Here is a 24,293-nt window from a genome sequence, read left to right as displayed (position 1 = left end):
GCAAATGACAAATAACATAGTGTGACTCTCCTGTGAGACGGATCGGATCAAGATGAAAATGTAATACTTATTCTACAAAATGTAATACTCCGTACTAATTAGCAATAAAGTATTTGTTACTTATAAGGGAAAGTGTAATACTTTTGAGGAAAAATGTACGGAGTAATATTTTTAAATCAAAATGTAAAAGTATTACATTTTTCTTCAAAAGTATTACATTTTCCCTCCTTATAACTTTATAAGTAAGGAACACCCTATTCATGATTAGTATTTCATTGTGACCCGACCCATCTCACGGACAAGGATCTTTGAGACGATCTCACACAAGTTTTTGTCAATAACAGATACATGTTGTTCAGTGATTTAGACAAAAATGTGTCCATATAAGATGAGTTTCCTCTTCAGCATCTCCAGTAATACTTAAGAGCTTCAAACTTGGCTTTTGTTTGTTAAAATATTATAAGAAAATTATTATCAAAAACCCAAGTTGAAGAATCAACCCCTGAACTTCTATTTTGCAGAAAAATGTTGAAAACATAAAGCCTGCAACTAGATACTAAACAAGGCAATAAATATTGATGAATTCTATTGCTTTAAGTACAATCTTTCGTTTTACAGCCTGTAAGAAATCCTCACTTCCATGTAGGTCTAGCCCGAGAGGTATTGCACAAATTTACTCATTGTTTTGCTTTAAATCTTTCCTCAATTATAGCACAAAATGGCATGCCTAATGAGTAACACAAGTGACTTAAAACTTGAGCAGTCATCTGAAACTACATATCAACAAGGTTCAACCACATTTCTGATAACAGTTTTAAGTATATACATCATTTCTTCATCAGCTTACACCCCCACAATTCTGATAACAGTTTTAAATATATACACCATTTCTTCATAAGCTTACACTCTTCCTTTGGCAAATTTTTTATTTCCCCACTTCTGAAACAAAAGACCATATTTACCTATGCAGCATGTGACTATGTGAGTCCAATGGATCCTAGCAATCATAAAGAATACACAAACATAATACACACACACACACAAACAGAAAGATAGTGGAAAAATATAGAATACTTGGTTAGCAAAGGACCATTTTTACCACTTTTAAGTGAGGTTTAGAAAATGATTTTAGTTTAAAGAGAGTTTATCTGTGAAGGTGAATATAGAATGCTTGGTTAACAAAGGGCCCACTTTTACCAATACATGTGGCTTTATATTGGATCCTAGCAATCATAAAGAAATAGGCAAACAGTGAAAATCAAATTATACATAAAACTGTGAGATGAGGAAGAACATGTAATGTTTACATGAGCTTTAAAAATTGATTTTAGTATACAAGATTATTTATCAGAAAATAAAAATGGAGCATACTACTATACTAGAATACAAGTAATTAGATAGACGAGCTTCATTCATAAAGATGAGTTCACCATTTAGCATTCAAGGGAAAACCACTCAATATGACGGTCCCACGAGATGCATAGTTCAACATTCAGAATTCTCAATGTGAATTATTCAGTTTGATGACTTCATGTTATCAATTCCATACAGCAAGAATATGATGTGCAAATCCCTAAGAAGCCCACATTGGTGCCAAAACAAGTCTTTGGAGAGCATTTTGATCAGCTTTTAGCTATTTGACTGGGTTAAATGGCTAATATGTATGTTTGATAGATAGGTTTATTAAATTAGCTTTTTGGGATCAAAAAACTAACTAGAACTTTTTTTTTTTGAAACTAACTAACTGGGCTATAATGCACATGGGCCAAACCACACTAAAAGATTGATTCCAACAAATTAACTAGTCTAACCCATGGTCTTATAAACCCATATATTTTCTCTTATTTTTTCAATGTGGGACTCTTAACACAAAGAAGAAAAAAAAAATTGTTAATATCTTTATATGTCATTTTCCATATTCAAACTAAACAAAAAGCTAATAACTAATTTGGCCTTAATATATGTATTGGTCAAAACTGCATCAAAACTTGATTTGAAAATAGTGCTTACAAGAATACGCACACGCACAAAGAATACCTGTATTTTTCTCCCATGATTATACACTGTTACTTTCAGTGGAAATGATGTGAAACTAAACATCTATCGAAAAGGTGTTTATATCATGAGTAGCAAGTATTCTGAGTACAGTTTTTGTAATCAATGTGGCACTTCAAGGTAGACTCATCACAAGTCACCAGGCTTGGATGGAACCTCAAACTTTTAGGTCTTAATGCAACCAAGCAATGGCTCAGTGGCTCACTAAATACAGATATATTTTCGCTTATGTTTTCATATAAACAAAACTGTCGTGTATAAAACAGGTGATACTCATACAAGGGTTAAACAATTAATCTTCATTACTACTCAGCAAGAAGGAAATCGTTTACCTCTTAACTGGTTATCAGTCTTTAGCTCAAATACTCTTGTAAAAACCTGTAAAGCTCTTCAGCAACTTTCTCAGGATACTCTTCTTGGGGAAGAAGAGCACCTGGCACTTCAACATATTTGCTCACACCTTCGGCTTCCCGAAGGGCTTCCATCTCAGCTTTTGATCTCTTTGGTGAGCCTGAAGTTGAAATAACTAGAATAGGTGTCCCTCCTTGCAATCCCGCAAAAAGCTGAACAAATTCCTCTCTGGACTTTACTGGGTCAAGTAAACCAGTCAAAAAAGCTGCAGGCACATATCGAGCACCTTTCCGCGTTGTAAGTGCATATCGGCTCTCAATAATACTTGAGGTGACATTATCTGGATTTGCGTAAACATGGGATTTGTACTGTGACTCAATTGATTTCTCATTGCTAACAAGTACATTGTACATCATCCAACCAACAGCAGGAGCCCGTAAAGTTCCTCTAAGAAGACCATACCTATGAATTCATGAAAAATAAAAACCAAATAAAACAATAGAAAACATATGATATCAGCTTAGTCAAGTAAGAGAGGAACTAGAACAATTTGTTTAGTACCTCAAGTATAAGAACACATCCATTTTTTCAAAAAGTGGATAGCATTAGTCCCTCAACTTTCAAAAAGTGGGCAATATTGATCCTTTAGTTAGAGTTTATGTTAAGAAAGATACTTATATTTGATGGATTCAAATGATTGGTACAACAAAGTATATATATACAAGGAACCTAAACTGTAAAAATATGACTCTTCATATAAGATATAGCTCTTGTACTCTAAGATTCCCCCTCAAGTTGGAGCATATAGGTTATAGGCCCCAAGCTTGTTACAAATACATTTTATTCTAGGACCTCTAAGTGACTTGGTAAGAAAATCCACCAATTGATTAGTGGAGTTAACATGGTTTAGAGTAATCAATCCTGATATAATATTTTCCCTAATGAAGTGACAATCAACTTCAATATATTTGGTTCGTTCATGAAAAGACTGCATTAATAGCAATATGCTGAGCTGCCTGGTAGTCACATATTAATGTCATCTATGTAATTTTCCTTGACACTAATCAAACTTATTCAAACCTTTTTTGGAGTTGTTAACTTGTTATACCTAGTAGGAACTATTCCTATCTTTTTTTGAAGTCAAAATGATTTGATGGAAAAAGATGCTCCTAACCATGGGTGGGAAGAGTTCAGGGCATGGAAATTGTCATTCATAGTTGCTCAAGTGGGGTTTATTATATCTATCATTGAATTTAATGAATATAAGGAATTGAAGGGTAAGGATAGGAAGGAAGTCATTTTGCCACAACAGGTCACAATGGATTTTGTAGCTATGATATGGGTTTTTAATTTTATTTAATACCCTAAGGGTTGATTAAATCATAGTTATCAAGGCGGACTTTCTAGGCGAGATGCCGTCGATCGCCTAGTCGACTAGTCGACTAGGCGACCGCCTAGGCGTCGCCTAGGAGATGAGTTATATATATATATATATATATAAACCAATTAATATTAAATATCAAATGTTAGATTAATATTTTTGAGACTTTATGGTATTGGGCATCTCAAAAGTTCCTTGAAACTTGTTCCTTGAGACTTGTTCCTTGAGACTTGCAGTGTATTGGACAGCTCAAGAGTCTTTCCTTTCTATGCCTATATGTGTATATATATAAATATCAGACCAAATATGAATATTTTCAACCTTTAACCTATTATTGGAGCAAGTTAGTGCCTGGGCTGGGTTCAGGGAGCGGCGGCGACACCACGGCAAGGAGTCCGACCGCCATCGGATAGCTCACGCGCCTTCACGCGCCACCGTCTCCGAGCTGCTCCGCCGTCACACGCCGGCGCGTGCAGTGGTTTCCGGCGACTTCGCCGATCGTGTTTTTTAGGCGAGGCCAGCAGATTAGGCGGTCGTTCTCGACCGCCCGGACGCCTAGGCGACGCCTTGATAACACTGGATTAAATTAGCATTTTTTGCCCAATTTTGATGGAAAAATTAAAACAATGGCAAACACCGCCCATTTCAACAAAATTGAAGGGACTATCTATGTCCATTTTAAAGTAAATATTATCGTACAGGGTAGATCAAAATTTCCTATAAGATTTATCCTCTGGATAGGTTAAAATGAGCTTATATCTGCCTTAGTTATCAGTAAGCTTACCTCTGGTCCATTTTAAAGAAATACGGAGATAGTTAAAAAGAGCACATGAGAAGGAACGTAGCCCTACCTTGTCTCCATATTAGAATCTCTACCAAAAACAATAGGAAGTGGACCAGCCCAGGTTGGTGCAATAGCAGCAATGGCAACTGGCTTCACTAAACCCTTCTTTGCAGCACGAACTGCTAGAGTTGCAGCATGCCCTCCTCCAATGACCACCAAGTCATTACCTAATACATTAGTTTAGAGGTATTACAGAGGACACTTCTAATCCAAAAATCTAGTCAGATTTAGATTCTAGATAACTACGTTGTCAAGATGCAAAAGAAATATATTAAGGAGGCATGGCAAAAGATTTTGGCTGGGGGCGTATCAGAAAGGAATCAGAAGCAGATTGGTCTGGAGGCCTAAGCCATTGTCAAAACTTTAAAGGACGCAGAAAGTGGATATGCAGATAATCATTCCTTTCTCAAATCTCAACACACTCCGCATGGAAATTCTGCCCTCTCAATACACCACCTCTCCCTCCCCTTCTCCTCATTTTCCATTTTCTCATCCAAACACTGCATTTTCTATCCATTTCCTTTTATCCCATTTCTTTCCCCTCACTCTCTACCCATCCAAACACAAAATAAGGTGAAATATTACTAGATGGACTACAGTGAATCGCTCAGTAAAACAAAATGAGGGAAAACGATGATCAGGAAATTGCTTGTTCTGACAGCAAGAGAATAAATTAAACTCACCAGTGCAATACATTCCTCATAAAACAAGAAAAAATGCTGAGTAAAAAGTGAAATTATGGAGCATGAACATAATCAAAGGAATGTCAGGACTCATCAGATAATCAGTATTATGAGGCTAAACAATAACAACTACAACCTCAGTCATCTACTAAGTAAAACTCTTTCTTCCATTCCCAATTCCAATCCCAATCATCTTTGACTAAATTCAGGAAACCATTTTTACTAACCTGAGTTGCTTACAGGACCATCAGGTGCATTGATGAAGTCAACCAAAAATTTCTCCATAACATCAGCATTGTAATCCAGCTTAGGCCTATCAGAGTATCCCAAACCTGGCCAATCCACAATGGTAGCCCTGTAACCAGCTGCCCCATCTCGCCCTACAATGTCTTTGGCGACTGACCTCCATTCCTCCACAGTGCTAACATCAGAAATAGTTGGTATCATCAGAATATTCTTGGAAGACTCATCTTTCTCTTCCTTTTCATGCGCCTCATAATATATATTCACGGAGTTCTCCTTATACTTCCATTGCCAAGTACTATTCTGCAAGAAAAACGCAGGGTTAAATAAATAACTTACGAAATTTGATCATCAAAATTGGATTTATTTTAAAATACCTTAGAAGATGCGTGCGGTTTATTGGAGATGGAGGTGTTTGAGTAGTCGAGAGAAGTAGAGGCCTCGATTCTAAGGGGCTTGTAGGCATGGAAGTTTTGAGCACGCAATGATCGGTGGGTTTTAGAGGCTATAGTTAAGGAAGATGATGGTAGGTGAAATACAGCATAGGAAGCCATGGATGAGATCGAGGAGCTGAGCTGAGCTGAGCAGAGCGATTCTGAGATATTTTTTTCTCAACAGCAGTTTATTGACCGTTCAATTTCTTCTGGTTGAATTTAGAGCAACGAACACACTTAATTATTATTGTAATAATAATGCTTCAATTTCATTGACATTTTGTGAACAAAATGCTTGATCTACGTACAATGTTGAATGTACATTTCACAGTTCACACCTATGGTTGTGCATAACCCAGCCCACCCGAATGACTGACCCGAACAATGAAAATGAATACGGATAGTGGATTATGGGTTGGAGGCTTTTGGGCCGTTTATTTCGTTTCTCTATATTTTTTTATATTTTTTTTCATTATCCATTTCTCCAGTTTTTTATTTCTCCAACTTTTTAATTTCATTTTACAAATTCAATTTTTAAATAAAAAATTAATAAATAAATACTAAATGTGTAATATTAGGAACCCTAGCTCTTGATTTTTATGATACCAAAGATCAGAAAAGACCCCCAAATTTTTCATTACATTTATTATCTTTTGCTTATAGACCGAATACTTGCTAGAGCTCGTCACAACGAGTTCATGACAAAACTCAAGGTAACTCTTAGCCGAAGACTTAGAAGAGTTCAAAGACGAAGAATTGAATGCTGAAAATATACCAAAAGAAGTGATAGAAAAGAAACAAAATCATATCATCAGCATATCTCTTTTAGTTATATTTGGGAGAGGGCTAAGCTAAAGGGAGTCAATGATAAACACTACATTCAATCTGATTCGTTCAACCAAAAAAAGCACTTGAAGGCTCAGCAAATTCCTCAATTAGGGACAAATCAATCCTGAAACCTGGTTTGTATGAAGTTGTAATTGTACTAGTCTTTTTGCATTTGACATAACATAGGGGATTGAGCCATTAACATTGTTGTTATTAAGCACGAGCCACCATTTATCATGATAGAAACGGTTGAAGATATGCAAGTAGTACAGACCAATTAAATGTCTTATGAATCAAAGATCTTGACAGGTGAAGCTCAACCAATTGATGCCACTACCTTATCTCCTATATGTGCTTCAATACTCCACAAGGTCGATGAAGTCACAATAGATGCTAACCAATTAGATGCAGTTGGTGACTTCAGCATCAAAGAATCAATTTCAAGGTTGAATGAGTTTGACAGTGGTGTCGATTCTAGTGTAATAAGTATCCTGTTCTACATGGAAATTTGTATGTGGATTAAAGCTAGGTTTATGCGACAAAAGCTTCATGAAATCATAAAATCATAAAAAACCATTTGTATTAATTATGCAATTCTTTAACTCTTATATGAGGATTTGTTCTGAATATTTTAGGTGGTGTGAGGTCTTTTGGATTAAGAAAGTTTAATTTGCTTTATCAAATTCACTATTTTACTGATGGGGAAAAATTAAATATGCAAACAAAAAAAAAGATGATTTATTGACGTTTTGTGTTCTTGATGCATTGATTTCACTACAAAAATGGTAAAAATGGGTAAACTAGAAGGTGATGTTTAATTGATCAATTGACTGTAGGCGGACTTCAAACCAGTGCTTGAAGAAATTTTGGCAACTCATCCAGGGTTGGAATTCTTACATTGTGCACATGAATTTCAGTTAATACCATCTGAGGTTCTCCGAGTATAGTGGTTTTGCCACATAAACATTCAAATTGACCACCTGTAGTCCTTAAACATTCAAATTGACCACCCGTAGTCCTTCGACTTTCAAATTGTTACCATTCGTGATCCAAGTTAATTACCTATGGTCCTTCAACTATTAAATTTTAATCAGTCATGGTGCTTTCAAAAGGACCACAGGTGGTTAAATTTCGAAAGTTGAAGGACCATGGACGATTAACTTAGACCAAGAATGGTTAAATTTGAAAGTCGAAGGATCACATATGGTCAATTTGAAAGTTTATGACTAAACATAGCAAAATCACTATACTCGGAAGACCCCATGTGGCATTAACTCACCTGAATTTCAAGAAATATATAGTAACTTCTTGCTCATTTGTTTTGTGTGTCTCAATTTGTTTGATTTTCCACCATTTTATGAATGTTTTGATAAATGGCACAATTACTTTTAAAAATAAAGATATATATCTTCTAAAGTATCTTACACCTAACAGTTTAATTAGGTCTGCTACATTAAAGAAATAGGTATGTATGGAATCCCTAAATTGATTCTCGTATACTAATATTTATAAAATTGATTCCGTCATTTTTTAGCAATTGATCATCCTAGATGGATGGATCAAATTAGTCCACACTTATTATGAGAAACCTAGTTCACATTTGATTATGATTATGATTATGATTATGACCCTGTTTGGTAAATAATCAGCCTATCAGCCAATTTTGGCTTATTTGACCACTATTAGTTGTTTGACATGGTTAAAAAATCAATATAAATGTTTGGTTAATAAGCTCTTTGTAACCCCAAGATACTAAAATTCAAAAGGCTACTCAAAATAACTTTTTCAATTAGTTTTTTTGAGAAAAGAAATTATACCAAACAGTTAGCAGCTAACAACTAATTTACCAAACACCTTTCTACAATTAGCTAATGTTATTAACTAATTATACCTTCTAACCCGATCAACAACTAACAACCATTTACCAAACATGCCATATATATATGTGTTATGTGCATTCAATTTGTTTATAAGTACATAAATTATTAATTGAAAGTACAAAATATGTTAATAACAGACACATAATTTGTGAACCAGAATCCACAATACAATATAAATCTTGATCCATGATATAACAATTGACAACTACTAAGACCCAATCATATATCCTTATCTGTAATTTACCACATAAGAACTACGGAGTAACTAAATTGCATACACTTTGACACTCTAAAATACAGAGTGATACTTACCCTTGCCCACACTCTAAAATAATACTACCCCGTCCCATTTTGGTTGTCTGGTTCATTTAACGAAGCTTGACTGAAGTTATTTTTAATATAATTTTTCATAATATTAAGTTTAACATTAATATATAAAATTTATATATTTAAAAATTACATTAAAAGTACTATTAAACACAAAAAATTAAATTTAAAAATAATAAAAAATTACTAAAGAAAGTAAGCAATGAATAAAGAATTTGTCAAATAAGCAAAGAAGAAAATTACTCTACGTCTCTACATACAAGTGGTTGCGCGTTGTGAATCCCAACCATTGGGGTCAGAACTACAGCTGCCGTTTGATCTAGGTTACTTTAACAGTTGGTTTAAAGTTCCCTCTCAAAAACGCCCTTGCTCTCCAAGCCTCGATCAAGAGAGAGAAAGAGAGAAAGAGCCGAAGATGGTGCAGCGGCTCACTTACCGGAAACGCCATAGCTATGCCACTAAGTCAAACCAGCATCGCGTAGTCAAAACCCCTGGTGCTCCTCTTTTACACACATATATTTACAATAATAATGCAAATCTCTTTTTTCTATACTGTTGATACAGTATAAAATCTGGATTTTTTAGGTTTATTTTGTATTTGTGAGCTTTTTACTTGATTTCTTTTTCATTTAAATTTTCTTTTACTGGAATACTTTGTTGAATTTGATTTAAATGTACAGGTGGGAAGCTGGTTTATCAAAGCACCAAGAAGAGGGCTAGCGGGCCTAAGTGTCCTGTCACCGGAAAGAGAATTCAAGGGGTAATTTTAATGTTTTTTTTTTCAATTAAATGGGGAATTATTCCAACATTGATTTTGGTCTCAATATTGTAAGATGATATTCGAATGATCGATTGCATTAGCTGCTTCATAAACGATCCCCAACTAATTATAATTTCAATTCCTTTTAGATCCATTTATTATTTATACCTTTTGTGCTCATTAAGCTTCAGTCTTGTACAGTTGCTCTGGTTGCTAAAGTCGAGTTACAAGTGTCACTTTTTGGGTCCATTTGAAATGTTAGGATATTTTGTTGGTATATTGAAACACCAGTAGTTATACCATAGACCCGGGTCTACCTTTCAATGAGGACCCGCAACAATTTACATACTGAATGTTTACAATTTGAATTGTGAACATTCGGTACGTAAATTGTGAACATTTAGTATATAAATTGTAAAGTATGTAAATTGTGTAATTTGGACCTGGGTCCATAGAATAATTTGTCGTTGAAACACATCTTTTTTTTGTTTTTTGTTTTTGTTTTTGTTTTTTAAATACTCGTGTTTACTTATTGTCTTCATTGCGAGTAATGGAATGAGCAAATGGTCCTGTATTATGTAGTATCTTTAGTGCAGTTAATTTATTAATCTGAGGTGATTTTAAACAGTTGAGATGTGATTTAGACCCTTAGAGACACCTATCTAATAAACAGTAGAGATTAGTGACTTCTTGGTCAGGAATTCATCTGCTTGAATTTCATTACCACTGCATTTTAGTTTTTCTATGTAGTTGATTTTAAGTGTTTGAAATGACTTCAGTTTTATAGCTCTACAAATTTAAGCATTTCATATCAAGTTTCAGCTATATGACAAGTATGGTCTTGCTACAAACATTGCAGCTGTATGTTCATAGCTATGATATGCTTGTCGCTTGACTTGCTTTTGTTTGAACTTGAGATGTACAGATGTGTCTAGCCAAGTTACTTGAAGTTTCCAAATCAATTATCACATGTATTTAATTTTTTAGACCCTTCCACAGTGTAGCTTATTTTAAGCTTTTTCTACTAGTAGGATTGTTTTCTTTACAGGTGTAACCTAGCAGTTCTAGCTGGGCCCGAGCACTATGATCTCTAGTTCGATTCAATATATGAAGCTCAAAGCTTGGCTTGAACTTTACTGTGATCTATTTTAGGGCTTGGGTTTGACCAAAGACAATCTTTGAGCTGCTCTTGTTTTGCTTGAATTGGCTTGTTAGGGCCTTTTTGTAAATAGGTATAAAGTTGGTTAAAAATGTAATTGGATAAATATTTTTGAATGTATTTGAAATTGGAATTGAACTTGGGACTCATACTATTTATATTACATGTAAGATATATTGAAAATATAAAAGCTCTCTTAGGTTCAACTTGATACATAATGCTTGGGCTAGCTAGATGGTAAACTAATCAAATCTTAGTACTTGTTGAGATGAGTCTGAGTTGCTTGACTCATTAACATCCTGTGCAAAATCCTGCCCTTTTTTTCATTTTGAATGGATGTACCGCTATCAGGAGGGTTTTTTGAGATTTGCATTACACTACATCATTGCCCTCATTATTTCTCGAATTATTCAATCTATATTTGTCTCTGCAGGACTTAACCTATTACTTTGTTGACAGTTTGTATAAGAAACTGAGACAAGCTAATGACATGGTGTTTGGTTCTTTCAGATTCCTCACTTGAGACCTGCTGAGTACAAGAGGTCCAGATTACCTAGAAACAGGAGGACTGTCAACCGTGCCTATGGGGGTGTATTGTCTGGAGGAGCTGTCAGAGAGAGGTTTGTTCTCATGATATTTGTATTCTTCCTCCACTTCTAGCATCTTTTGGTTACTTGTCAGAAAAAAGACATAACAATGTTCAGTCCAATCTCTCGTAATTTTTGTCATCCCAATCAGTGTTGAATTCATGCTGATTTCAGGATTGTCCGAGCCTTCTTGGTAGAGGAGCAGAAAATTGTTAAGAAGGTTTTGAAGATCCAGAAAGCTAAAGAAAAACAGGCTGCCAGGAGTTAGATTAGATTCTTGAGAAATTTGGACCATGAGTTTTGGAAATCATTTGACATTCAAAATTGCTGAGTTGTGTATTTTGTTACTTTGAGGGTATTGCTACACAACTTGCATGAATATTTCCCCCTTTTCATTTTTAGTGAGTATATTTTATATACAACAAATTATGAGATTGATTTTCATTTTCTATCAGAGGATTATCAATTTATTATTATATCACAGGCTAACCTCTGCTTCTTGGATTCAGTAATCAAGTTCACATCTAGCTGTTACAAAGTAGCTTTAGTTCAAAATATACATAAGACCACATTAAATAGTAAAGTATAAATTAAATAAATTCAATTAAAACACATTATTTAGACAACACCAAAATATGTACATAAATTAAAAAAACTAAAGTGTGATGGTTTATGTGTTCATTAATAAAGCTTTCTGTAGGATGATTTTTTTTTTTTTTTTTTCTATTCTAGACGAGGGTCCTTTGATTGGTTTTAGATTACTAAAACAACATGAGAAGACACCCTTTCCCATGAATCACTTAAATTAGAGTGCACAATCGAAATAAATGATGGTTAATTGCTCAAGAAACATAGTGAAACACACAATATCATATAACAAAGTTATTATTGAAAAGATGTTTAATTCATGTTATCTTGCATAACTTCAAGAATATGAATATGGTAATATCATATGCCCTTGTTTAGTTCAAGAGAATATATATATATATATATATATATATATATATATAAGATGTAATTCCAACTAGGAGGAAGGGGATCGGAGATACTACTCAAAAGACAAACTCAAAACATTACAGTTGTAGGTCAATTGGTTGAGAACTTGAAGTTAGCCTGCTTAAGCACTTGAAACAATGAGACCAGCTTGTCATGAGGAATAGCAGTTTCTTTGATCACAGGTAGCTCCATTAGACTTGTCACCCAAGAATGTAAAATGGGGTTCCTCATTGGATGAAGAATCTGAGTCCCAATCCCAAACCCTTCTTCATAGGCCTTGTCTGCTCCAAACAATGAAAAAACCAGTATATCCAGGAGCCCCAAGTCCCAGCTGCAATGGACCCTCCTAGTCCTGGGAAACAAATCCTTCATTCCTTCTTCTAGCACTCTCAGTTTCTCGTACAATTCCTCGCATGCTTCTCCAAATCCTTCTTCCCCTGCAGCATTGATCATCTTGTACTTAGATACTGCTACCTGGCCGAAATGGAAATATGAAACAAATGAATTGAAGGACTTCAAAACAGAGAAGTCATACATAGGAAAACATTTATATTACAGTTAATGTCTAATTTAGTTCTCGACTATAGTGGTTTTTATCAAATTTAGTTTTAAATGTCTTTTTATATTTAATTAGATCTCGATGGTTTTCCTTAATTGAATCTTCGGCGGTTAGAATCAAAGACTAAATCAAGAAAAACTAATGTAGTCGAGAACTAATTGGGTATTAACCACTATAGTCGAAGACTAGATTAAGTATTAATTAATAGAGAGAAAATTACTAAGCTACAGTTACAAAGGACACAATTAAGAAAAAGCATCAAAGTCGAAGACTAAATCAAGCTCACTAGTTCAGTAGACAGTATTTGGGAGAATAGACCAATGTTCAAAACTCAGCAACGGCAGTGTGGGGATCATGCCCAAAGTGGGCAGATCCCTTGTAGGCAGCAACATTTGGCCCCGTCTACTGAGTCACTGTGATTTACACCTTTCCAAATGTTCTGTCGGTCCTTAGGGTTGGGGATTTAACCTTTTGGGAGAAGAAAAAAAACACTACAATTGAAGATTAAATTGGATATTAACTCATTTATATTATATCTCACCTGTTGGATATAATCAGCCCAGAATCTGACTACTGCTCTTTCATAAGGATCCTCTGGAATAAGGCGAGGCTTGTTGTTCCATGCTTCATCGATGTATTCCAGGATGACCATCGATTCAGAAAGTGGGTTTCCATTGTGGACAAGCACCGGGACCTTCTTGTAGACAGGGTTGTATTGCAGGAGCAAGGAACTTTTGTTGAGCAGATCTTCTTCAACATATTCAAAAGATATGGCTTTGATTTTTAGAGCTAACTCCACTCTCTTCATATAGGGACTTGCCCACATTCCATGTAGAGTTACTTTGTTCTCCTCTGCCATGGATTCTGATCACTCAAAGAATGCAAATGGAAGAGAGCTATGGTGGTCAAGATTAAGCCATAAATCCTGGAAGATGTTTGAATTATTAGGTACAGAAGCTGGATACATACAATGTTCAAGATTCCAATTATCTGGATTTTTTTAAGGAGTTTTTATTTTTATTACTGCTGGGTTGATTTTTAATGGGCCCGCATGGAAAGAGAAAAGGAGAAAAAGAAACCAAGAGAGGCAATATTCGCGCCCAGTAGGGGCGTGCTGCACGCGCCATGCTAGGCGCGTAATACTAAGCTTTTTACTTCTTTTCTTAAAAAAAAATAAAAATTTTTGTCAGATTTGTTTTTGTTTTTTCTTTTTCTTGTTCTCCCCTTCTTTTTCTCCCTTCTCTCTTCTAGTTGGCACCTCAAAAACCCTTAAAAAAAAAAAAAAAAAACTATAACTAATTAGAGTATCCTCAATAGGCATAAATTTTGATGAGTTTTTGTCAGATTACAAGGAAAGATAGAACAAAAGCAAAAAAAAAAATTAAAAATAAAAAATAAAAATACAACTATCGGGAAAAGAAAACAAAATTTAAAAATAGTTTTACGGGGCGCGAAGCTTGCGCTAAACGCACATTTAGGAGAGTAGCTTTTCCTTTTCTCTCTCTACACTCTGGGTTAGTGGGTTGTTATATCTCTATCACATCTTATAACTATGGTGATCATGTGCCTTAATAATGATAGTCAACCACTGCCATTATGGCATATTAGCATCCCCATGAATATAAAAATTTATGTCCAAGTTGCCATTATTTATATGCCCCAATTTTTACTTTTGAGTCCTAACAATTAGAATGGAAATTAAGTACTCTCTAATATTTTCCTAATGTAATGGCATGGAGAAGTGTTGTGTCAAATCTGTCAACTAAACAGGAGTCAGGATGGCATCGGTAATTATTCTGCATATGTACTTAGAGCAACACCATCAGAAGATAATGAGGGGTTATTGGTACAGGAACTGCTGACTTGGAAGGGAGAGAACCCAAGTGAGAGAAAAAAAAGTTCCTTCTGCAAATGAAGGATATTAGCACAGTAAATGTCAGTTACAAATTCCAACAAGAAGCACACCTCTGGCGCGTCAGCCGAACAGCCGCACAAAGTGATATTAAAAAAAAAAATAAACAAAACATTAAGCTGTCAGCCGCGCATCAGGCGCAGCTGACGCGCCTAGCGGGCGCGTGCAGTGCACGCGCCGCTAGGCGCGTCAGCTGCGCCTGATGCGCGGCTGACAGCTTAATGTTTTGTTTATTTTTTTTTTAATATGATTTGTTTTTTTTTTTTTTTTTCTCCTCATTTTCTCTTTCCTAATCACACTTACAAAACTCCTAAAAAACCGCGAAATAACTCTATTGATAAGGATGCTCTTAACAATCTAATTGGAGTTTTTTCGGGATTTTTAAAATGCCACGTAGGATAAATAAAAGCAAAACAAGAAAATTCGAAAAAAAAAAAAAAAAAAAAAACAAAAACAAAAACAAAAAAAAAAAAAGTCAAAACAAAACTGTAGCTTATTACATGCCTAGCTGAGTAGCTGGTGCATGCACTACACATGCTAGGTAGGCACGGCAAGTGTGCCCAACACGTACCTGCAAGTTGCAACAGGCTTTTACTTCTTTTTTTTTTTTCTCTTTCTTTGTTTTTTTTCATGCCAAGGTCCCACAAAAACCTTCAATTTCCATGAGGTACATTTTTCTTTTTCCTCTCACCTCCCCCTAGACTAAAAAAACCTGCATAAACCAAGAAAAAATCAGTAGATGCTCTAGCCTATTAGTGACAAGACGTCTCATTTAATATTTACACAAATGTTATGGGAAAGTGTACTCTTTAGGGAGTTTTACTTTTGTCATATATTTTGAGTTACAGTACTCTCATTCTATTTCCTACCCTCTAATATGTATTGATCATTAGTTCAAGAGATTGACTCACTTCCTTTCCTCTTTATGTTTTTCTTTTTCTTTTTGGGTAAAAACACACTCCCTTTCTCTTCTCAAATTACTATACTATTATTCAAGCAAATTAAGATGTTTATATAAATTATAAAGACAGGCAGATGGCGAAATCACACCTTTGCATCCATGTTGTCAACCGTGATTAGGTGTATTTCTGATGGGCACAACAAGAACTGGTTCCTTTGACATTCTCACTGTGTCAAACCATTTCCATGGCCACATTTCCCCCTGGGGCAGATGCATATATAAAACGACTTCCTTCTTTGATCCCGATAGACAATGGTACACTCAACTGCTTAGATACCAGATGCAGGATGGGTTAACAGATTGCAATAATTCTGCTGTAATTTCAAATGTTTTTCTTTTACAGCTTGTTTGGTTTACAAAATGAGAATATAATAGAGGAATAGGAATGCTATTTCAATAGGAATCACCTTTGCACCAGCAGAAGACTGAGAATTGCCAGAAAGAAGAGCATTCTAACACCACTCTTTACAGAAGGTTCATTGTTCATTTGCTCTTTTACGCAAAGAAGGTGCAAATACATGGATAATCTTCCTTCTCTGAATTGTCTCCGAGATAGGCAGAAGAACTTTCAAGTGTGCACCATCCTTCTAGACTTGCTTCCCTAGATTTCATTACCACTATCAGAAAGTAAACAAACAGAAGATGTAAGAATGAGTATAATCAATTACCTGCTATGTATGCTGCTGTCGGATAAACTAATTAACTTTCTTGTAAGCTGTTTTTCATTGCTCACCTGGCCCTGAAACAGTAGCATGACTAAGTAATTTTCATTTCTCAATTAATTTTATATACAAATTCAGAGATTTTTACCATGTATCTTAAGGACCACTGTTATATAACCCCTAACAACGGAGCAGACATTTGAGTTTGAGCTTGTCATAGGTGCACTCTCTCCCTATAATCCAATAGTTCATCATTTGCTGCAGCAAATTTACTCCTCTTATGCCTCGGTTTCATAAGCTTCTTATCTCTAATGGCATCATATAAGAGTTCATATGCATAATAATTGATATGGTTATTCTTCAACAAATCTTCAAGAACAATCTTGGGTGCTGCGACATTCTTTTTATCAGCTTCAAAAATTGTATGCACAGCATCGGGAACAATACCTTTGTGCACCATAAGGCGAATGGTACTAACTGCCTCCCGTAGTCTATGCTTCATGCATAAGCAATTGATCACTTGCCCAAATGTTGGTAGTGACGGCAGCAACTCCTTTTCGATGTTGTCAAGGAGGAAGCGGTAACTAGAATCGCAGTCTCCTTTCTTGCAAAAACCATCTATCATACAACGGTAGGTATAGTTGTTAGGGACACAACCAGTTTTACTCATCTCAGAAAATAGCAATTCAGTCATGTCCATTTCTAACTTCTCAGAAAAAGCATTTATCATAATATTGTAAGTCGCAGTTGTCTGAGATAGTTTATATTGCCTCTCCATTCTTCGGAACAACTTATAGCCCCCATCCAAATCCCCATTTTCACAAAACCCATTAATCAATGTGCCAAAAATCACAACATCTGGAGACAGACCCTTGCTTTCGATTTCCTCAAGCAAATCAAAAGCTCTTGTGAATTTTCTAGATCTGCACAAGCTCTCCATAAGTATATTATAAGTGATAATGTTTGGATCACACCCCTTTTCCACCATCACTTTAAACATTTCCATAACTTCATCAGAACTCGAGGCCTTGCAGAGGCCATTTAACACTGTATTATATGTTATAACATCTGGAGCAATACCATGTTCCCACATGGTGTTTAAAATCTCAATTGCATCAGCCAATTTTGACAGCTTGCAGTAACCATCAATCAGAGTGTTAAAGGTGAAAATGTCAGGAAGAATCCCCTTGTTCATCGCGATATTCATGACATCGGTGGCATCAGATACACAGCCCATTTTACACAATCCATTTATGATTGTGTTATATGTCCACGTATCTGGGTTGCATCCTTTTTCTGGCATCTCATTCATGAACTGGAAAGCTTCCAAAATAAGCCCATGCCGAGAAAGCCCCTTGATTAATGTGTTATAGAGAATTACATTAGGCTTGATACCTTTGCTAGTTGCTTCATGAAATAAGCTTATGGCCCTGTCTGTGTCTCCATTTTCACATGACCCATATATTAGGGAAATGTATGTGAACTGGTCAGGCACAAAACCTTTGTAGGCCGCATAATTAAGAACTTTATCTGCATTCTGTATCATTCCAAGTTTGCAATATCCATCGATTATTGTGTTGTATGCGAAAGCATCAGGCTTAAACCCACTGTTCACCATTTTAAACAAAAAAGATTCAGCCTCCACAACCTTTAAGCTCTTACATAAGCCACAAATGATTGTATTATAAGTAACAACATCAGGAGTAAAACCTCCCCTTTCTGCACTGTCTAACATCTTCACAGCCTCGTCTAGTTTTCCATTTCTACAAAGGCCTTGAATAAAGATATTAAACGTAAACAAATTTGGGAAAACTCCTCTTTTAAATACCTTATTAAGAAGTCTTCCACTTTCTTGGACATCCCCCTTCTTACAAAGGGTATGTATAAGCTTATTAAATGTAGTAACATTAGGAATTATTCCAATTCCAAGCATCTCCTCAAATAGTTCATTTGCTTCGACTTGGCAATTCACATCATAAAACCCACCTATTACAGTACAATACGCAACTGCATTGAATACACATCCTTGGGACAACATATTATGCAGAAGCCTCAAAGCAACATGAGGCCTATTTGTGCGACAAAACGACTTCATCCTAATGGTAAAAGTATACACATCAGGAGTGATCCCCTTGTCTCTCATCCTCATATAAACTTTATGTGCTTGGTTAAAATACCCATATTCAACCAATATATTCATAATAGCATTATATGACTGCACAGATGGCTCACAACTATAGAAATCCATCCTCTCGAACACATCAACCGCCTCTTGAATCCTACCTTTCTTCCCATAACTTTTAATAACACTAATATACACACCCTCCAACAATCCATTATCAGAAATTTTCCTCATTTCCTCAACCAAGTGTTCCATAGCCTCAAACTCCCCATGGCAACCGAGCTTTTCAATCATGCATTTGTAAGTAAACAAGTTATGCTTAAACCCATCATCCTTTTTCACAGCATTGAACATTTCCAATGCTTTCAATGGGTTCTTTTGGCATCTTATGACAGCTGCCACATGTTTAGGAAGCACAGCAAGACTCATTCCCAAGTTACTGCTAATATTCTAATTGATAATTCGACGAAAACCCATCAAACACATTTCATTGTTTATGATTTCATTTGTTTTAGTAACCTGAAATACTAGGCAAAAGAGCAAACAATCAAACACCATTGAGGAAGAAATTAGGGGTTGGTGTTTCGGTATTCGATTAGTTTTTTTTTTTTTTTTCTTCGATTTAGGTTTGTTCGGTTTTGAAAAAAATGAAACCATTCGGTGTAGCATTGTAGTTTAGTTCGGTTTGAAAGAGTTTGGTTCGGTTTATCCAAAAAAATATTATACAAATCTAAGTTTCATGAATTTCATAAATAGAGAATTTAGTCTATCCAAAAAAAACATTATATTCAAGCTAGAAATCAAGGAGAGGAGCTGTGAGTAGACAGACTGAGTACCTTCGTCGAGAAGCTACGGACGGCGGAGCAGGGCAGCAGGCGATGGCGTACGGCGGGGCAGGGCAGCAGGCGATGGCGTACGGCGGAGCAGCGCAGCAGGCAATGGCGTACGGCGGAGGCTTCGTCTTCGTCTCCTTCAAGTCTTCAGTCTTCGATTCTTAGATTTTCAGATGGTGGAGTGGCGGCTAGAAGCACTGAACCTCTAATCTCTCTTCTCTAAAGTTACTGATACTGTATAGCGAGGTTTACACAAATGGAATGCACCCGTTCAATCATATAAAGCCACGTCACCGTCAAAAGTGGTTGATGATGACATGGCATAATTTAATCGGATGTATATTTCTTCTTTATTTTGTGCGGAGCACAGGATCAAATTTGTTTCACATTTTAAACTTGATCACTTGAGGGGCCGCAAGAGAGAGAGAGAGAGAGAGAGAATGGCATCATCTGGAGCGTGGCTGGAGAAGGAGCTACTGGAGTTATGCAAGAGAATCGATACGGGTCTGGATTTGGATAGCGAAATCATATCGGGTCTAGTATCTTACTGCGAGCTTGCTTCACCCCTCGATGCGAAAGAATATCTTGATGTGATTTTCTTCCCTTCGTCTTCATACCTGCAATTTATACACAATTTCTACTTTTCTTCCCTTAATTTGGCTTTAATTATCTCGAAATTTATGGATAATACTGGCAATCTGAGCATGCAATGTTCTAGGAAGCATCTTAATTTCCATTCTTGGCTTCATTTTTCACTAATTGTTAGTATTGGTATATTGAACTCATTAAAATCATATGTATTGGTCCAAGAGCATATGCAGGTGAAATTAATGACCTAAAAGCAGCCTACTAAATATGATGGAGATCAATAGTTAAGCATGTAAACTGGTTATTCTTTCCACTTGACAAAGTTCCCTAATGGAGATCAATAGTTTGTAGAAATGCTCATTAGAGCATCGTTTAGTAAGTTGTGGACTATGCTGCTGCCTCACAAGTTTGCTTACTGCTTTTCATTCGTCTGCATTAGAAAGCAAGTTTTTATTTTCTTTTCGTGATTTAAAGTTTACAGCCTTATGATTGTTGACCATTTAGATATTTACTCACTCTGTTGAAGTGAATGTATATGCTGCAACTATTTACCCATGTATAGTGAGTTGAAAATTCTTATGTGCTAGAGGATTAGGAAATTATGCTTTTTGGTATCCAAGTTTTGGTTTTGATCCTTCTCTTTCTACTTTTTAGATGTGATTACTGGATGAGTATGTTAATGAGGCAATATTAGTTTGATCCAATTTGAGATTGCTTCTCCCTTCAAGAATTTCAACCTTAGAACTACAATGATATGATAAATTTAGCTATATATGGTTAGGAGTTTCCTAATTCTGAAATAACTAATGTTATACAAAGGTGTAACTTGTAAACTTGATTGTCAAACTGTAAGGGGTTCAGGTTACCTCACATAACCTTAGGAATGTGAATATGGCAAGCCTCAGATTCCCTTGTTTGGTTTCAGGGAACATGAGATTACTATAGGGAATGTGAGATTTCCAAACTTTGTTTTTGGTTCATTTTTGGTAGTTTTCATGGGAATCACATTCCTCTCACATTCTTAGGTTATGTGAGATTCCCGGGAATGTTAAATCTCTTGAACCAAAGTGCTTTCAATCATAAGCTTCTCTCAGTCTAATTCAATCCTTATACCAAATAACTAGAAGAATTGACTGTTTCATGGAAAAATGATCCTTCCCCAAGTAAGATAAAAAAAAAATTATCATTCATTTGTTTGTGGAAGCATAATGTGTGAAATGAAGGTTGTTTTGCTTTACTTGTTTTTGTCATCAATAGAATATCATTGGGCAAGAATCTGGAAAAGGAGTAATAGAGGAGTACTTGAAGAGGAGGGGTCATTCGAACTTATATCAGAACACTCGAGATGCTTCTACATCCCAATTGCATGCATATGTAAAGCCACCTTCCAATGATAGTTTTGCTGCTGGAGCTAAGAAGCCTGTGAAAGTACGAAAAGATGATAAGGTCCATGTTAAGCAGGAAAGCCAAACCAAAGCTGAGACGTCAGATTCACAAAACAAGCAAAAACAGAGTCAAAGCAATTCCAAAAAGAAGAAGTCTGGAAAAGTTCTTTCTCTTGCCGAGGCTGCAAAAGGATCCATTGTATTTCAGCAAGGGAAGCCATGTTCATGCCAGGCCCGTAGGCACAGGCTTATTAGCAATTGTTTATCTTGTGGGAAGATAGTCTGTGAACAGGAAGGTGAGGGGCCGTGCAATTTTTGCGGGTCTCTTGTTCTCAAAGAAGGAAGCTCCTATGCTGGTCTGGATGGTGCACTTCCAATTTCAGATGCTGAGGCAGCAGCTGAAGCCTTTGCAAAGAGGCTTGTTGATTACGACCGCAACGCTGCAGCACGTACTACAGTAATAGACGACCAAAGTGATTACTATGAGATTGAAGGGAATAGCTGGTTGTCAATGGAGGTATATATGAACTATTATCTTGTGATGTTTGTCCAAATATCCAGCATATATACTGCTGATTTTTTCATTCTATGTTCTAAACAGGAAAAGGAACTCTTAAGAAAGAAGAGGGAGGAGATAGAAGAGATTGAACGTGCCAAACGCAGTAAAGTTGTCGTGACATTTGACCTTGTTGGACGCAAGGTGACATTTGCTAATTATCCTTTTCTTTTTATTTTTATTTTCTTTCCTAAATGCTTGGAAGGCCTTGGTTTCTTATCCCTCATGCATAACACTGATATTATTCTGACTCCAATGCAAACTAATTTGTGGGCTAAAATGTTCACCTTCCTTTACTCTATTTTGCAGGTGCTTTTAAATCAAGATGAGGTCTCGGGCGAGTTACATAATGGGATTCTACTTCGGCCATCTGAGGAAGAGGAAAAGGAAAAGGACAATGCACGCTTTAAGCCAAGCCCAAATCTCAAGATACAACCGATCTTCCTTGATCCTGGCCCGAGGAGAACTCCCAAGGAGGACACGAACAAAGTTTTGAAGAATGGGTTGTGCTTGGAGATTACCGGAAGAGTGCAACATGATGCCAATGAACTCGCACGTGGCAAACAAGAAAGGTCTTCAAATGCCAAGTCTTGGCATGAACCCTCTGTTAACAAAAGATCCCCCCATATTGCAGATGACAATGAATGCTCCTTAGATTACAACTAAAAAAAAAATAGAAGAAAAACATACGGCAGTTATTCAGCTTGTAAGAAGTTGAGGATTTTCCCTACAAGATACGCCTAAGTGCATGTTTGGCCATAGCAGATAAGCTCCAAAAATTGTGATCCAAACAGAGGTGTTAGGCCATATTCAGCTTAGTTTTTGTTTCTTACTTTCTTATGTTGCAATTTCATTAATGGTACTCTTCTTTATCTCCATTTTGCTAAAAAGTTGAGGCCATTATATATTTTCTATCTTGACCTTAAAACCTCTGGGTTTTATGTTCTCAACTCCATTTGGCGACAAAGTGTAATTTACGAAGACTCCAAGGAAAACAAATCACCATTTTAGAAAGGTGAATAGAGAAATTTATGTATAATTCATGTTTGAATTATGAATATATGTTTGGCTATTTTTGCTACAATCTTTTGCATAGTTGGCATGCTTGGACAAAATAATTACTTAGGCAGTAGTTTAGTTAGGCTGAATTCCTCCTCCAAGTTTTGAAATTGCAAGCAGAGGTGTAATTATATAATTTATTTAATTTTTTATTAGTGAGGTGGGTTGTGGACTTTCAATTTCTAAAATGAAATACTAAATGAACTCTCGTTTCTTAATTCTTACTCTCAATTTTTATTCCTTCTCACAAAAATATTTGATGTTGAACTTTTTTCTAAGGCGCACATTATAGAGTAAAAGTGATGGAGTAGAATTTGGGGTACATGTAGTATAACTCTTTTTTAATTCTTATTTTCTATGTTTGTTTTTTTTTTTTCTTTTAAATAATTGTATTTTTATTTTGTATTATGTAATTAAATTATTACTACTAAAGAAATAGCATATCAATAATTTTATTCATTTTGTATTATGTAATTAAATTTGAGTTAATTTCAGCAATAATCTTCCGACTATTGTGATTTTCTAAATTTGGTCATCGTATTTTAATTTGGACGAATTAAACTCTTGACTATCAGAATTGTTCCACTATTAGTCCTTTCATTAAACATGAGTTAGATAGACGTTAGTGCAAGGCTAAAATGGTCTCCTCTACTGAGCTTCTTCTTCCCATTCGTTCATTCAATTGATGAATAGCCATACACGCTATCATGTGACCTGGATGATGAATAACCAGAGGATCCACTATTGAGTATCCCATTATTGATCTCATATGCTATTGTTAATGATGATATTGTACTAAGTGCAAAATTTGGTGTAGGATTCACATACAACCTTATAATAAAATTTAAGATTTTACAAATTATTAAAAAACTACTCCCTCCATCCCATTTTACCTGTCTTACTTTTATTTTTAGTTTGTTTGAAAATGTTGCCCTCTTTCCAAAATTAAACATCACCATCATTCTACTTTTCCTAATTTACCCTTATGACTTTTACTTTCTTTATTGCTTTTATTTCCAAAAGTGAAAAAGTGAAAGGCATAATTGAAAAGCACATTACATTTACTTTAATTTCTTAAAAAACGTGCAAAAAGCAAATGGGACAACCATTTCGGGACGAAGGGAGTAT

General features: G+C 35.6%; 4 protein-coding genes and 1 long non-coding RNA gene across 6 annotated transcripts; 2 read left to right on the top strand and 3 right to left on the bottom strand.

Moving 5' to 3' along the window:
- Positions 1-2,087: 2,087 nt before the first annotated feature.
- LOC116011267 lies at positions 2,088-6,243 on the bottom strand. Its single transcript, XM_031250819.1, has 4 exons — positions 5,935-6,243; positions 5,542-5,860; positions 4,639-4,798; positions 2,088-2,868 (listed from the first exon to the last, which is right to left on the bottom strand). Exons 1-4 carry the CDS (start codon positions 6,109-6,111, stop codon positions 2,409-2,411), a joined length of 1,116 nt encoding a protein of 371 aa, XP_031106679.1. The 5' UTR covers positions 6,112-6,243; the 3' UTR covers positions 2,088-2,408.
- Positions 6,244-9,359: 3,116 nt separating this feature from the next.
- Positions 9,360-11,986, top strand: LOC116008331 (60S ribosomal protein L34). Its single transcript, XM_031248676.1, has 4 exons — positions 9,360-9,520; positions 9,707-9,786; positions 11,456-11,565; positions 11,707-11,986. Exons 1-4 carry the CDS (start codon positions 9,442-9,444, stop codon positions 11,798-11,800), a joined length of 363 nt encoding a protein of 120 aa, XP_031104536.1. The 5' UTR covers positions 9,360-9,441; the 3' UTR covers positions 11,801-11,986.
- Positions 11,987-12,906: 920 nt separating this feature from the next.
- LOC116007121 lies at positions 12,907-13,621 on the bottom strand. The gene is made up of 2 exons (XR_004095202.1): positions 13,374-13,621; positions 12,907-13,002 (listed from the first exon to the last, which is right to left on the bottom strand). It is a non-coding gene; the product is annotated as an uncharacterized LOC116007121 (long non-coding RNA).
- Positions 13,622-15,616: 1,995 nt separating this feature from the next.
- LOC116007098 (putative pentatricopeptide repeat-containing protein At1g74580) lies at positions 15,617-19,779 on the bottom strand. 2 transcript variants are annotated; one of them, XM_031247698.1, is made up of 6 exons: positions 19,581-19,779; positions 16,771-19,271; positions 16,629-16,699; positions 16,368-16,561; positions 16,050-16,225; positions 15,617-15,711 (listed from the first exon to the last, which is right to left on the bottom strand). In XM_031247698.1, the coding sequence occupies exon 2, from the start codon at positions 19,171-19,173 to the stop codon at positions 16,837-16,839; it is 2,337 nt and encodes a 778-aa protein (XP_031103558.1). In that variant the 5' UTR covers positions 19,174-19,271; positions 19,581-19,779; the 3' UTR covers positions 15,617-15,711; positions 16,050-16,225; positions 16,368-16,561; positions 16,629-16,699; positions 16,771-16,836. The 2 variants fall into 2 exon arrangements, with proteins under 2 accessions (XP_031103558.1, XP_031103549.1); XM_031247689.1 differs by having other exon boundaries at positions 16,771-19,263.
- A 202-nt stretch (positions 19,780-19,981) lies between these two features.
- Positions 19,982-23,187, top strand: LOC116007112 (activating signal cointegrator 1). The gene is made up of 4 exons (XM_031247708.1): positions 19,982-20,167; positions 21,423-22,067; positions 22,152-22,250; positions 22,416-23,187. Exons 1-4 carry the CDS (start codon positions 20,018-20,020, stop codon positions 22,770-22,772), a joined length of 1,251 nt encoding a protein of 416 aa, XP_031103568.1. The 5' UTR covers positions 19,982-20,017; the 3' UTR covers positions 22,773-23,187.
- The last annotated feature ends 1,106 nt before the right edge of the window (positions 23,188-24,293 follow it).

The sequence above is a fragment of the Ipomoea triloba genome, chromosome 2 (genome assembly GCF_003576645.1).
Source record: "Ipomoea triloba cultivar NCNSP0323 chromosome 2, ASM357664v1".
NCBI lineage: Eukaryota > Viridiplantae > Streptophyta > Magnoliopsida > Solanales > Convolvulaceae > Ipomoea > Ipomoea triloba.
The sequence above is the reverse complement of the archived record's forward strand: the minus strand, read 5'-3'. Positions and strand labels throughout refer to the sequence as shown.